Source organism: Dermacentor silvarum, chromosome 6, assembly GCF_013339745.2.
Source record: "Dermacentor silvarum isolate Dsil-2018 chromosome 6, BIME_Dsil_1.4, whole genome shotgun sequence".
In the NCBI taxonomy this organism is placed as follows: domain Eukaryota; kingdom Metazoa; phylum Arthropoda; class Arachnida; order Ixodida; family Ixodidae; genus Dermacentor; species Dermacentor silvarum.
This window is the reverse complement of record NC_051159.1, coordinates 117,433,203-117,448,982: the sequence shown is the minus strand read 5'-3', so window position 1 is coordinate 117,448,982 and position 15,780 is coordinate 117,433,203. Positions and strand designations below refer to the sequence as shown.

General features: G+C 47.9%; 1 protein-coding gene across 4 annotated transcripts in view; it reads left to right on the top strand.

Annotated features, from left to right (window-relative positions):
- Positions 1-15,780, top strand: part of LOC119455907 (mucin-17-like) — a 228,556-nt gene that overhangs the window by 149,691 nt on the left and 63,085 nt on the right. For all 4 annotated transcript variants that reach the window (XM_037717447.2, XM_049669425.1, XM_049669424.1 and 1 more), the window contains exon 3: positions 2,636-2,737. In XM_037717447.2, the coding sequence (XP_037573375.1) occupies positions 2,636-2,737 (102 nt within the window). The remainder of the gene's footprint in view (positions 1-2,635; positions 2,738-15,780) is intronic.

The window sequence follows — 15,780 nt, the reverse complement described above, 5'->3', positions numbered from 1 at the left end:
ATAGCTGCCATTAAAATTGCCCGTTTTGTAGCTATATATGAAAAGGAAAGAACTGGACTCAGGACTTAAACGCCCGAATTTAACGCTTCGCGTTATTCAGTGTTTCGCAATCTTCATTCCGATGCGCCCTGTATATACGTGAAAGCCGCCACTGGGAAGTACTTGCATCGAGAAACCAGAACATGTTCGCTGCGCATTTCTCAAGACGATGATGATAAAAATTTGCACCCCCCCCCCCCCCCCCCATCCCCGATTTCTCATCATTTGGCCCGCGAAACTTCTTTATCAATTTCAACTAATTGCCTGCTACAATTTATGTGCAATGGAAACAGCGGATTGCTTTTGAGACAAGGATGCACCGAGTTGGAGGCGAGGACCCACTTCTGTGCGATCCAGCGCCCAGTGTCGACGAAAAGGAAGGAAACTTATCGGGAAAATACAGCTTTTGACTAATTTCCTCGTTGTCTCCACCAGCTCTTGAGCAGAGTGTTGCAAAACGCATTTTTGTTTTACCCCGTAAGAATAATACGCGAGATATCCGTATATCCGCATGGGCATTGCTCAGCACGTTTGACTGGTTGGTATCGACGAGATATTTTAATTTTGTAAGGTGGGTGTGGGTTTGTTACTTGTTGTCGTATGTCGTTTGTGCCGTGCGAGCCATAAAGAATAACGGGATCTGAGGGGCTCGATTTCCTTTTCAGTTACAACCTTATTCGCAGAAAAATCGTAAATGAAGCCAGAGGAAACAGTAAGGGGGCCGGGGGAGGGAGAAATAAATTGTTGCGTTTTAATTAAAACGTGGAAATGAGAAGGAACAGGGAAATGAAAGTGGGCGGAAAGGTAACTTGCCGCAGGGCGGGAGCCGAACCGAAACCTTCCGCACAGCGCGCGCTGAGCTTTACCATAGTGTGCAACATTTTATTTATAGTCGCATTAACCTGGAGTAGCGTGCTATATATAGACGTGCCGCCAAGATATCTTCCGCTGTTATTAATTAAAGAGCCCCTTTCTCTCAGCACATGTAGAATTACAGCTTACCTGCAAAGCCATCTTTGCATACAAAAAGAGTTTTTCGTCTTGTTCCAGTGCTCCGAGGCATAGCTTTGCTAACGATAGTTTTGCATCAGCAGTTAGTTCCTCTTGGGAGACTGCAGTTTCGCGTCGAACAGCAATGCTATTACGGGCCGTTTCTCCGTCTGCCTGCTGTTCGCGAGAAACGAACTACACGGTCGCATTATGCATGAGCAACGCAACCGAATATTACGCCAGCTTTCCCAGAGGCAACCAACCGACTTGGAACTATATAGACGACGAGGCAAAAAGCGCCGACAGCCAGATCGGCCGTTCGGAACGCCGTCGACGTTGCATGCGCCCGGGAGTGACTAACTTTCGCGGCACTCTCTCATCGCCGGCGCAGCGTCGTAATAGCGATTGAGCGAAGCAAAGTTGGCTAGCGCGTAAGCCTAGCTTGCGCGACGAAAGCGTTCCAGCGCGTAAAGGGGATAAGTGGCGCGGAGGAGGCCGCAAATGAGATCGCTTTTCGTGAACATCGTGCTGGCCCGAGGCAAAAGGCCGGACTGCGCGGTCGCGGTGCAACGACCCGCTTCTATAGCGGCTATTTTCACGGCGCCGGTGTGCACTGTACGATCTCAACGTGTACATACGCACACACGAACGCGCGGGCACACACGAGCACTGCAAGAAGTATGCGCTATACCTGACAGCTGGATAAACGTGGCTCGGCTCCGAAAACTAGAATAGAAATAAAGGGCCCTGTCGGCGCGGAGCGAAGCAAACGGCGTTTCGTCCATGAGGGCGTGCTCACGACTGGGTTTTCTTTAATTGCGCCTTTCGACGCGCTGGGAGGAGAGCGATAGCTCTTTTTGCCCATTTTGGGGGGACTAGCGCACGCTCAAAATTTGCTCTGCACACGTAACCCTGTTCGCTGAACGTGCTGCATATGTGTGTGCCTTGCGGCAACAAATGAAGGGAGGGGGGGGGGGGGGGATGTGATCCTCGTCAACGCGCAAACAGTGCGAGAGCAAACGCCGCTGTAGCTGCGCCCGGAGCGTGCAGAGGAATATAGCTATACATGAGCTCGAATGGGGGCCAAGTGTTCGGCGTATTCAGCGAAAGCGCTTGAACGAGGTTTCGAAACTGCGCCTACACTCGTGGTGCCTTCTTTTCACTTGCTTTCGGTCGTTTCTAAAACGTTTTACTGCGAACCGGTGCTCTTCTATAACGAACTCTTTGGCAGCAACTCGCTGTTTAAACGCGCTCAACCCACGATGGTTCGTATAAAACAATCTTCTCGCGTCACTTTTTCTTTTCTTGATCGAACAAATAAAATTGTGCCGCACTTCTCGGGCTGTTTGGAATGGAAAACATATTTTTTTTTGAGAAGGCGGTTACGGTGGCGCATCGGACGGTTGTTGTAATCGAAAGTGTCATTTGTTGCACGAGAAGCCAGAGGCGCGTTTTGCTCTTCGTTCGCTAGAAAAAAAGCAGAAGTTCGCGCGGAATTCCTGTCTTCATCTGTTCCGCTGATTGCTATTCTTGTTTTGCCTTTCTTATATCAAGCGTACATCGTATCAAAACTCATCATTTTCTCGTCTTCTTTTTCCACCCCCAGCTTGCCACCGGGGAGAGTTTCGGTGTCTGAGCAACTACTTCTGCATTCCGGAGCGGCGCGTTCGAGATGGCTGGGAAGACTGTCCCGACGGCTCCGACGAAAGTGAGTGTTGCACTTGGCTTTATCTAAGTGAGCATTTGCGCGCTATCGCAGAGCGCACACACTCGTTTCACTGTTCTCTCATGTTTCCGTGCATACCGTCTAATTCCCCGACCACGGCGTCGCTGCATGTAGACCTGTTCCTTACCTTAGAGTTTACGAGATAAAGAAGTCAAGCAAGGAGAAAAAGCTGTGGGAAAGTGCGTCTCTATAGACAACGCAGGGAAACGCCGCTTTTTTACGTCAAACATCGCGGCCTGACGGGCAGACTATACAGAGTGGGGAGATAAGAAACAGCCACGATGTCACGCACGCATACGCTCGAAGGTTGCTCATTCGAAGCTTACTGTGGTGGGAAGAGAAAATGTAAACCGACGGCTCCAATCGGCCGAAGAGGTGTAGTTCAGTACTGCACCTTCGTGACACGTTAATGGCTTTTCCATTTCGGGAACAGGGGATGTGGCAGGAAGTACTACTACCGGTGATCAAAAGCCATAAGTGGCAGCACAGCGTGGCGCGCACGAAATCGCCGCCCTTCAATTCCCTGGGAAATATCGTGGAGTGGCCCGAGATTGTTCTCAAGGTTTCGTCGTTTGCGCATTCCGGGACAACTGGCGTTGAACGCGTGGGGCGGCGTGATTTTAAAGCGCGGTTGATAGAAACTGACTGTGCACTCAGCGGCATACTTCGACGGAGTCGGCGTTTTACAGCCAAGCTGTAAAGGGGAATTCTGCAACTGTTTTCTGTGCGACGGTGAAGGCCGGCGTGTGACGGCGTGGTCGATATCAAATGCAAATGAAACGCAACGTGCGTCGAAGCCTCGAATTCGCTTTGAAACGGAACGACCAATGAGCATAAAATAAACGCTGCCTTTCGTATACCTCTCCGGAATGCACGACAACTTCATTGCGTGGTTTTCATTCGCTGGTCATTCGTAATAGTCGCTTCTCTGCGTCTTATTTTACCGTCTGCACGTTAAAGCTTTTCATTCGCTGGTCATTCGTAATAGTCGCTTCTCTGCGTCTTATTTTACCGTCTGCACGTTAAAGCACATCTATGAGTTTGTACGGCTGCTGAAAAGAGAGAAAGAGAGAGAGAGATTGTAGAGGGGAACAGAGCTCTTTCCTGCTGGCCTTTAGGGTACACGTCTCAGCACCTTGGGGAATGAGAGGGAGACAAAAAAGAGGAAAGAAGAAATAACTTCAAGCTGATGGCGTTGTCCAGCAACACCTCGGGACGAGACGGTCATTTGAGGAATCGCCAGACGTGTTGTGCGCAGGCGCCAGTAAAAGTGGCTGCGAGAGAGAAAGCCTGAGGGCTTTTGCTCCCTAAATATCAGACTTTGCCTAGGGTACTGCGGAGAAGAAGTTTATTTGGTGGTTTTGTACGGCGTTTGTCCCTAGGCGTGCCGGCGTTGCGGAGTGAGATCGCGCGCTGGCCATGCCCATGCGCCAGTTTGTTTACGCTCCGACGCTGGCTGCCGGCAGGGTGAACCAGGTGAAGCAGTGGGTACTGAAGCCCCATTTGCTGATCGCTGTGTCTAAAGGTACAACGGACGTACGCGAATCCCATAAGCGAAATTGTACGTCGGACCCTTAAAAATAATAATAAATTAAAAAATAAAGGAAATACCACGAATTTGGTCACGTCACACAATGGCGTCACATAACATGTGACATCACAGAAGGTCGTCTATGGCGCCGAAGCTTTAGCGCGAGACTAAGGCAGAAGACGGAGCTTGCAATTAAATTTCCGTTGCTGATACGTAGTTTCGCGCTAATTAAGCTGTCACACGGTTTACTATTGTAGTCATATACAGTGTCTATCTTTTTCCTTTTGCTGATACAAATATTTCAAGACATTTTGCACCAAATAATTAGTGGCGGCTTCTTCTGGTTACATGAAAAAAAAATTACGCGCAACACTTTTGTCGTTAAGGAGAAGCAAGATTCGAATGCAAATATAAAAAGACGGGAGGTATGCGTAACAACCTTTAGGTTCTTGGGCGCAGCTTAGGGTAATACTATCTGCATGCAACCTAGTTTGCATACACATATTACCGTGAGCTGCCCAAGGGGTCTCATAAGTGTATTGCGTATTGCGCTTTACTCAAGGCGTACAGACACACGTCTACGGGGAAGCGGAGCCAGTATCGGTAGGTTAAACAGCAGGGCGACGCGTATGAAACCAAGCTTGCATACACATATTACCGTAAGCTGCGTTGCGCTGTGCTTTGCTCACAGTTCACATTCAGTTCATATTCCCACGTAACAAGAAGTATGAACGCTATGGTGCTGCCAGTATGTCCGACCTATGGGCATAGAAGCTAACAAAGCACATAACATTGACAGCCAGAAAAAAGAAAGAAGTTTAAAAAACGCAGTGCTGGCCTTCCTTGGTACGACAAACGAGGAATAAGAGGAAGCAAGCGTGAATGGCTAGCTTTTCGATCTTGCATCCTGCGCGTGCTCTAATTACTGCCAGAAGGGCACAGCACAGGGGGCAATGGACACTTCTAATTCATTCTGACCTCTGTCCGGCACGAAAAGCTCCTGCGATTCCCATTATCCTGTATGTCAGCACCAGGCCTGAAGGCCGAGTAGGCGTCTAGTAGGCGCAGACTTCGAGGATTCTGTCGTTCGTACGTCCGACATGCCAGCTTTAATTTGAGCGTCTTGTGCCGGAAGAAATTGGCTCTAAATCCCCGAGAAACGTTTCTTGAGGACCCAGGTCCGGTCTCAGCCTCAACCGTTTAGATCCGTGTAGTGAGTCAGCTGGAATTGCTTGGTATAATTAAGTCCGATCAGTTTATGTCGAGATATTCCGGAGCGCTATAAAGCCGATTGTAATCAAAAAATGTAAACTTTGAAACGGTTTCTATGCTTTTGAGCTGCTTCAAGTTGCCTCATCGCATGCGATTTACTTTCGCACGTTCGTTGTGATGGCACGAAATAGGTAGAAAGTACGCAAGTCCCATTATTGATGCGTTGGTGAGACTTTAGGCGAGATCGGTAACTAAGCACATGATAATCGTAGCCGTTGACTAAACCAAAGCACCCATTCATTATTGTTGCAAGGGTCTCACATAGAAACTTGCAGCGCGTTTCAAACTAAACCGCGGCTCTGGAAGAATCACGCCAAATTAGGTGCAACATCGATCAAAAAATAATGAAAGCTGATTTTGTTTGTGTTTTGTCTTTGCGGCAACAATATTGAGAGTCGTGCCACAAAGACCGGATTGAAGGAAAAGTAAGCATCACTACAGCGAACGAAGCCTAAACTGCAGACTTCGATTTTAAGTACTAATTCTTCTCCAATATGCTCCAGCTGAGCGCTCCTCAACAAGGATGCCACATTATAATTAATTGCGAAAGAGCTTACATTTACGAGAACCGGTGAGATCATAGAACGCAGAAGTGCAGCTTAAATTGCTCTGGCTTAAGCTAACGTTGTATTTATATTACCCGGCGCCTGGCTTACTCACGGTATATAGTGAAGATTACCCACTCGACCCTCTCTTTTTCCTCGATTGCTCGCCTTTACGTCTGACAGGATAGGCTTCTCATAAATATTCTCTAAAAATTTTAGTAAGTGCGTCCGGCCGTGCTCTCGAAATACGCGGGACGAGATGGGTCAGTTTACATATATTAATTTAAAGTCGAACCACTTTATGAGCTCTTTTCTGAGAGGAACATAATAAAACAAGTCATATATACTTGATACTTGTTTATCCACTGTACCCTCTGTACATTTGCGCGACAGAACGCAGTTGCGTGAGTGGTAAGTTTTTCTTCCGCCGAGCAAATTGCTGCAGTTTATCTTGCACGACGCACAGTGTATAAAAGGTTAGCCGTTCATTCGCGTGGTCCCGAAAAAAAATTCTAATGCGAACAAATCGAGGTCATGGGGCAGTGGCTAGAATGAAACGCATAAAACTGCAGAGAGCACTTCTACTTAGTGCTACCTGTAGGCTTCATTTTTATCCTCTACGCAATGACATGTGCATGTCCGCTGCGTGCCGTTCCCTCGCGTGCACCAACGGTTATGACTTTGTTTGGGCTTTTTTTATTTCTCTTCACAAAGGCCGAGCGGTGCTATTCAGGCCCACACGCTTACACGACCCTTTGTTTAAATCAGGACTCGTTAGGTTTCTCCCAAGCTCTGCCTTGCATGCACTGCGACAGTTATTTATGTTGCCGATGGGCAAGGCCGGTCGGTTAAGGACTCTTAAAACAAAGTAGCCCGCGTGCACGAACTTTCTTATTGTTGACGTTAAGACCTGCTGTGCGGCGTTCTAGGTCGTGTCTATAGCCACTGTATGTGAAGGTTCATAGCGGAATGTATGCACGCGCGCTAACGGTTGCTGGCGCTTACACGTACGTGTATGCGTGCATTGCTGCCGCGAAGGGCTTAAGGAGCACCTAATCGAAGCTCTAAATCAGTGTACAGTGGCATATTTTTCGAACATTGTCTTCAATCAATCAAATAATCAATCAATAAATCAATCAATCAATCAATCAATCTTTATTTACAGTTCGTAGGCAGCAAAAAGGCTCATAAATAGCGAACAAATTGAGCTTGAAAGTACCGCTTTTGATTTTCTATATCAAAGCATCGTCTCCACAATATAAGCATCACGAAGAAAACAATTTTCTTTGTATTTCAAGCACCCATAGGCCGTTTTGTTGCCCGAAAACTACAAAACTGCGATAAGGCTAGGTGTTGATTTCTTTTATGGTGCCGTGTGATTATTATTTATTCATAGACAATGAACCCACTCCGAACCGACGCTGTCAATGTCCACGATGCCCCGGGGAGCAAGTGCAGTAAATTTAAAATACCTCGACACCAGTTTTAATGTTTCTTCTTTTTTTTTAGCCGTTGTGGCTTATCAAGCCTCCACGAGCTGTCTTCGATATCTGAGACATGTAATCTGGTAACCACCTAAGTTAATGTTTTCTAATAAGAGTAAAAATGCAAAAGAAGACAGGACGACCAAAAACGTGAAGCAAGAACAAGAAACGTCCTGTCTTCTTTTACGCTTTTGCTCTTATTAGACTATGGAATACCGACTAGTCCAAACTGCCGCCCTTCTGAAGTGTTTCTCTTACTGTTTCTTGAAGTCTGGCGCATTTCGTTATGTATGAATATCAGCATGCTACGTTGGGCATGCTGACCTAAATAAAAGTCTTGACCTTTGAAAGAGCGGCGAGTTGGGCAAGTTGGGCAAGTTGGGAAGTTGGTTAATTTTCATGATTAGATGCAGCGCAAATGACAAGGACGAGGCAAGGCGACACACACGGCGCTTGATTTCTTGTTTATTTTCATTAATAACTTGCCAATGTGCTCAGCATGAGCGCCATTTATGGCCCTTAATTACGGATGAATAATTGCTGCTATGCCACTTTGTAAATGTACATGGTGCTATTGCACAGACAGTCAGGTACCACTATCCCACGTGAACACGAAATCTTGTTTGCTACAATGCGCGCTTAGTGTAATAGTTTTATAATATCGAGGACCACGTTCGCGAGTGTTAAGGTAATGCCTGAGGGGTTTACAGGGGAATGAAATATCATGTTCTCAAGCGACGTTTTCTTGTAATTTGATTAGCTACATTTATATTTTCGAACGAACCGCAAATCGCGTACTCATCACCTTTGCGAGCGGGAAAGCGGTCCGACGGGTGCAGAAAAATATGGAGCATAGAAACGGTTTTGCTTGTATTCTATATAGGCTTTACTTGCGAATTTTTCACCCGTTTACGCCCGGATTTACATTTTACTCTCATTAGTATTTTTTTTTTTTTTTTGCTGTGCAATAAAATGATTTCCGACAAAGTCTACGAAAGATGAGCCCGGAATTGTAACTTAGCAATCTTTATCCACTTCGAGATTCATACGGCTTTTTCACGGTAGTATAACGCACACGTAATGCTCTCGGGAATGTAAAAAACAACGTGAAGTTATGTGCAGCTGTGTATCTTATAACCTTCCGGGTCAGCAGAGCGAGAGCGACTTTGCACTCGTGCCGTTCAGCCACGTGGGGTGTCACGCGAACGCCTATAGCCACTAGCAATCCGCACATCCGAGAACATCCTGTAGAAAACTGAAGCCAGTTAACGAGACGCTGTGTCACTAACATGGTAACGCCCAAGAGAACGCTAAATACGAAACACACATTGAAACCATAGAAGAAAAAAAAATGTAACTTGAACTTTAAAGTAAACTTTAGTTTCAATACCAAAAAAGGGAAGACGCCGTCTCTGTCTTCTTTTTTTTTTCTTTTTCAACCCTCGTTCAGCATATATCTGGAGACGCCGAGAATGCATGTTCATTGTTTGCGCTGGTGCTCGCAGCCCCCCCCCCCCCCTCCCCCATTGGGTGGGTAATCACGAATGTAAGCTTACAACGATCACGACAGCATTATCATTTCCGCTCCCTCGAGATACCGCGTACAATTTGATAGCCCACTCTTTGAGACCGACGTATAGAATTCGCGTACCATCGAAACGAAGCCTTGCCTCGGGCATATACGCTATATACGCCGAGGCTGTCGAAACGCGGAACTGCATTAGACCCCGCAGGAGAGCCGCCAAGGCCCTTTTAAGGACTCTTCAACGTCGAGACTGCACGCGTTGCTCGCAGTGAAAGAGACTCCGTGTGCAGTGTGTGTGTGTGTGTGTGCGTTTGCGCGTAGTATATACACAGGCAGGAAATTCGGAACGGGCCTCTCGGGTCTCGCAGTGACCCAGATGCGAAAAAGAGCCGCCCCGGTAACGGGGGCCTCCGCTCGACCCTTTGGGCGCCACCGGAATGCAGGAAGGCGCGCACACCTTGCCGTGGCTTGACTTGACTTCGGCTTTCTGAGCGTGCGGGCCCGTACCCTCCGCCGAATAACTAGCACCCCCCCCCCCCCTCCCCCCGTTTTTTCTCCTTCCCTTTTCGGTGTATTTGTACAGTCTGTCGGCTGTGTTTTCTTTCACCTGTTGCTAATAGCGATCTGAAATGCATTCCCTCAGAGACGGTATAGTGTCACGAGCTCTTACGCCACTCTGTGTGCACAGGCGAAGAAGGCTGACAAAAGCGGAACCTTAAAAACTTGAGTATGCAAAGGCGTCCTATTAAAAGTATGCCTCCATATGCCGCGTTAGCAAGCAAGAACACGGACGAGCATGTGTGGTATGCTGTCGGGTGGGTTGGGTTCGTGGTCCTCAATTTACGCCGAATGCGCGACAGGACAATGCAAGGGAAATAAGGACGCCGGCGTGAGTTCTCTGTCGTATATACAATCGGCGTGGCGGAGGCCCCACTTCTAAAGGAATCAAGGGCAAGAAAAAAAAAGAAAAGAATGCCAAGGATGGGAGCGCAGCAAACGTGAGGTCGTTCTCTACGTGGTCTAAGTGGCACGCAGCCTAATAAATTTGGCGAACAGGTACAACGGCTGCCAATTGCGTTTTCTGTGCCACGTAAGCTAGGTGGTTTATGGTCGCTCGTCGCCAGCCCGGAGGGGAAGAAGCCCGGTTGGAAAAAGAAGCGCGCCAGCTCATGTTTATGGCTTCGATGTCAGGGGTTTGAGAAATGACCCTTACTATAGTGGTAGACATCACAGAGGCCAGACTGGGCGCTCGCTGCATTAACAACCAGAGCACGGGAGCGCCAGTTGTTGAAACAAAATGAGTTCCACGTTCACCGGCGTACTTCTGCGAGCTTCCACCTTCTGTGAGCTTCCAGCTTCCACCTGTAAGCCGCAGCTACATAACATTGAAATAGATGTGGTGTCCAAATCCGCGCCCCTGCGACGGTTGCCTCTGAATAGCAGGAGCAAATCTCGAAGGCTATGCTTTTGCAGGCTGCGTGTACCGGAAGTGATTGCGGAGCCGGAAACATGTAATGACCGCCATATTTTAGACACCACTTATTTGTAGCCGAAGTCGTTGGTTGGTCAGCACGTGTGCTAATTGTGCAACCGTTTCAAAGAAAAAGTAAAGGTGTGGATTGTTTGAGCTGGACGCCAGAATATAGGTTATTAGACAAGTAGAAATTGATATATCAGCATTTTTCACGTGTGTTTGCTTGTGTTGGTGATAGTGACTGCGATATAAAGAACAGAAAGATATTCACTTGGCGTTTCTTGGAGGTTTAAACATAACTGTAATTGTGTTGATAAGCCTTCTTTCTAGGGAGTACTCTTGCCGGCCTCCTCCATGGTTTGTGGGTTGGTGAGCATTCAGTAAATTGAAGAACATTGAGACTTCCTTGAAACACGGTTTTAACTTGTTTAATTAAAGATTATCACGGAAATATTACTTCATTGCTGAGCTGTAAGGCATGTGAGTCAATAGAAAGAATGACAGATATACATGACTCAAAATTAGGTGTTACGACACTGCTAGATGGGGCCGTAAAAGTCGTTTATCCGCCTCATGAGCTTCCTCGCTTCTGGGTCTCGCCTTCCGACTCACCCGCGGTGCGGTGGCTCAGATCATGGCATCCCGGTACTGAACACGAAGTTGCTGGTTCGACTTACGGGCCTCTACAGCAGTATTCTTGCGAGAATTCGAGACAGCACGTTGAGATAAGACAGTTCGCCAAACACATTCCATATATTGAAAATTAACTCGGTACTCCACACAATACGTCTTCTCTCATAGCCGAAGTGTAGCCTAATGAGTTAAAACTCCCGTCCGCTATAATCGCACCACGTGGGGATCCCCGTCACTGCGAGTCCTTGAATGGCTTGTGGTCGCAAATATTTAGGAATCGCGACAGCGCCGCAACGGCCATTGTGCTCGGCGAGTCGTGCGCAGCCGCGACTCGCCATTAGTTCTCCCCCATGCCCTCTTCAACGCAGTCCGCTTTCTGAGTCTTCTATTATAAAACCGCTTAGCTTTACATCAAAGAAATTGGTTAAAATTGACGGCGTGTTGCCACCAGCAGCGAGAAGGATTAAGAAAAATAAATAAAATAAAGTTTATGTTGAACGCGCCAAGATCACGATCTAATTATGAGGCATGACGTAGTGGGAGACTACGGATCAATTTTGACCATCTGTGATTCTTTAACGCGCATCTAAATATAAGTACATGAGCTTTTTTTTTTGCATTTTGCCCTCATCGAAACGCTGCTGTCGCGTCTGGGAGCGAACCCGCGACCTCGAGCTCAGAAGCACGAAGACATAGCCACTGGACAACCATGGTGGCTGTTGGCATTTGACATCAATGAAGAGAGAGAGAAAAAGAAAGGAGAACCGCAGGGAAGTTAACCACGACATGAAAACCTTGTTTGCTATCGTGCACTGACGTCAGTAAGCAGCACAATGTGACGGTGCGCTACAAGGAACGCTGTAGCAGACGGCCTACAGGTTATTTTCATCACATGGAATTTATAAGTGTACACGCTAGTACACATTGGCACACTGACGCATGCGCAGTCCGTCGTCCTGCATGCGCCCACAGTGGTTCAAATCAAATCAAATCAAATCACTTTATTTTCAGGGCATTTCCTGCGGAGACGGAGACTAGAGGCTGAAACATCCTGACAGGATGTTTGTCGATCTCATTGTCGTGAATACCATAGCCACTGTGCCAACGTGGCATCTGTCGATCGTTGAACATTTAACGCTGTAACAGTCCCCCCCACTCCCCCCTCGCGGTTTCCCTCTTAAGGAGAAAACGTAAAAAATCAAGAGGAAAAATAGTGCAATTTGGAAGCTGAATCAAGTCCCCGGAAGAGACAAAAGATTGCGCTGCGTTGCGCTGAAAGAAGGGAAATGTCGCCAGAGAGAATTTTTATTTCGCCTACGCATTTTAAAAGCATAGCTGCTTTTTCAATTAGGGACGGACTTTTCACAGCAGTTGATGTACTGGAAGAGCATAGTACGTGCTAATTAGCCAGAAGATTAGGCCGAGGTCACTCATTTAAGCACCGCTACCTATTTTCAATTCAGAGCCACTCATGTTATGTCTCACATTGATATGCTATGCCTTAGCCTATCACTGTGATAACAGTTTATTTATAGAACAGGGAAGAACAACTACAAAGCTATAGATTGTATATAGACATCAAAGACCAGCGCTCATGTACCGTCCATTGGTTACGGCGTGCTTACTGACCCCCATTACGTACCGACCCCCATTACGACGTGCTTCATAATCAGATCTTGGTTTTGGCACGGAAAACCCACATGTTATCCTAAACAAATGCTCGCCCTTCAACTGACACCAATTAGTCATCAATTTTGACACCAATAAGCCAACTAGTGCTTGAATTTTTAAATAGCACGGGTCTCAAACCTGGGCTCTGAGTAGACCCTTCCCGTTATGTTCTTTTTCTCTTCCCTCTATCGTTATTGCTACCAATTTGGCCACTCCTCCGTTCCTTCGGGCCTTTCGCCCAGCGCAAAGTAACAGGCTAGAATAATGTACATCAGGCCCATATCTCTGCTCTTCTTATCATTGAAGTTTTTTTTTTTCCTCTCTCAAGTGCCACAGCTCAAGTTGGCGTGGCACCCAAAAATTTGAGACAGTCCCCATTATCTTTACTCCTTGCAATATGCATTCAGTGCTCTCATTCGAGATGTCCTCCACTGTCCTGGGCTCGTACAAGTGTTGCAACGGTGTGGCACAGTTCTACGAAGCTTGATTCACTTCCGCACAAGTGGACACGATATCTAGCCTAGTCCTTACCCTCCTGCCTTATTCCATCTCTTTTCCAAAAAAAAAAAAAATACCACGAGTGAACTACGGTGCATTGTTCTTGAACAATTCGACCCATCAGGGAGGGCCACAGAAAATCGCGCTGTCATCACAACGACATTATTCTTTCTGCTATTCTGTAGGCTTCACTGGACAGTGAAACTTCAAAAGAAACAGCATTGCATTGTGGTCTGATGTGTGTAGCGCGGGGAAACACGAGCGAAGCTCGTGCGACGCTTCCGACCCATCTTAATAATTCGGATCGCCCTGTCATTTCGTACATAAGGAGAAAGATGCATCCACGAAGCGATGTGGCGTACACCTTCGAGAGACAAGTTTCCCGCGACAGGACAGGCTTGCGGTTCAGTATACACAAGTTCGCCTACGGGAAAGCTGAATTGAATAATTTGGCCGAGCCGGAACTGTCTTCCGGGAGTATACTGCTAGCACGCGACCGGACGTGCTACGTACGCGACCGCCAGTCGACCACTCGTCTCGTGTTGACACAGACGAGCACGGAAGGAAAAGAAAAAAAAGTAGGGGTAAAACAAAAATGAAGGCGGACGCTTGCGCGTCTTGGGTGAAGACGTCGTTCTCCGCGTTAGACGAGGTCGAGCGCGCAGCGCCCTGCTGACGTCGCAGCGTATGCGTGCTCCGCGAAATGGGAGCTGCTCCAGCAAGCACGCGCCGGGGTCCCAGGATTCTCCGCCGGGCTCGCTCTCCCGCGTAAATCACGCGCACATCGAGGCGGTCGCGCGCTCGGCCGCCGCATTAGTTCCGGGTTCGCGCTGCGGTGGAATCGCGGAAGATTCCTCGTCCAGTGCCGCCTCTGCTGCTGCTGCTGGTGGTGGTGGTGGTTGTTGCTGGCGCTGCACATCTTCTAAGGGGCCTACGTACACGGTGTTTGGCCCTGTACTACATACACGAAAAAAAAAGAAGAAAAAAAAATATCCTTCTCTTCTTTCTCGCGCACTCATCTCGTTCTCCTTCTGCTTTTCTACATTTAATCTTCCTCTTTTTCGGCGCTCTTCCTCATTTCTGGAGAGACATATGCTCGACGAGAGAACGGAACGTTATATCTCGAAGAAAATCATTTCTTTTATAGTTTTTTTTTCCTTTTCTTATTCTTTTTTTTTTTTTTGTTCTCGTTATTTTTGTTGGAGCGCCCTTTCAGATTACAAACGCCTCGTTCCGATTGTACCATTCACAACATTACGCACTTCAATCACTCGGAAGAGGGAGAGAGAGAGGGAGAGTCACAGGCGGCACAATAAATAATACGGCGCGTAGAAAGAAAGAGGGAGAGAAATAGAGGGGGGGGGGGGTGACTCGCGAGTCACGACGAGGGCTGCAGCATTCATTCGCTCTCTAAGCGTACCCTTCGTAATCGTTTAGGAGCACACCCCCTCTGTCTCTGTCTCTCTCTCGCGGTTTCGGACGATGCGAACCGCATCTTTCCCTTCGTTTTTACCCCGGCCTTCCAAAGAGTCCCGCGCGAGCACGCGACCCGACAATGCCGCGGAGTCACGAGAAGGAATCCCAGTAATTGGATGGCCTGGAAAGAAGAGCGGCGCCGAAAAGAAGAGACGAGCAAGCAGAAAGAGAAAGAACAGGGTCGGATCGGTACAATGGAAAGCAAATCTGGCGACATCGTGTCACTCCCCCCCCCCCCCTTCCCCTTCCCCCACTCACCTCCTCTTCACCCTCTCAATTCCTCCGCATCTCACGTGGTGCCTTCTTCCAACAAAGAGCAACCGCAGCCGCCCGTTCTACTTTTTTCCGCGCGTCTTTGGTGCGTTTGCGCGTGTCTGCGCGTGCGTGCCTGTGCGTGGCGCCCGCAACGTTCATTCCCGTGGGAAGACAAAAGGACCACGCGGGCGCGTTATGAAACAGGTCTCTCTGCGTTCGTGAATTGTTGCTCTCGTGTGTCACTTTCTTGTCGCCGGTTTCGCGTCCTCTCGGGTCACGGTATGCGGAACGCAAAAAAACACTCGCTGTTGCTGGTTGCAGCCGCTGTTGAGTGAGCGACGTGCGGAGATGGATCAATTACCTGTCACAAACTGGCTCCGTGTATGCACGCCGTCTAGCTCTTTTTTTTTTCGCTGTCCGAGCGCGCGGCCCGTTCGCTCGAGTCTGCAGCGGCGCTCGTGAATTGGGTCGAAATGAACGAGCATTTCCGTAGGCTGGGTTGTATTCTTTTATTTAACTGTTATATTTTGGAGATGTTGCTATAGGAGTGTACGTTACTGTTGCCCGTAGGCCTTGCAGTCTGCCTGTCTTTGTTCGTGTAGAAATCCATGGAAAACACTGGGAACGCGGAAGATGGAAATTCAAGACGATCAGCGACACG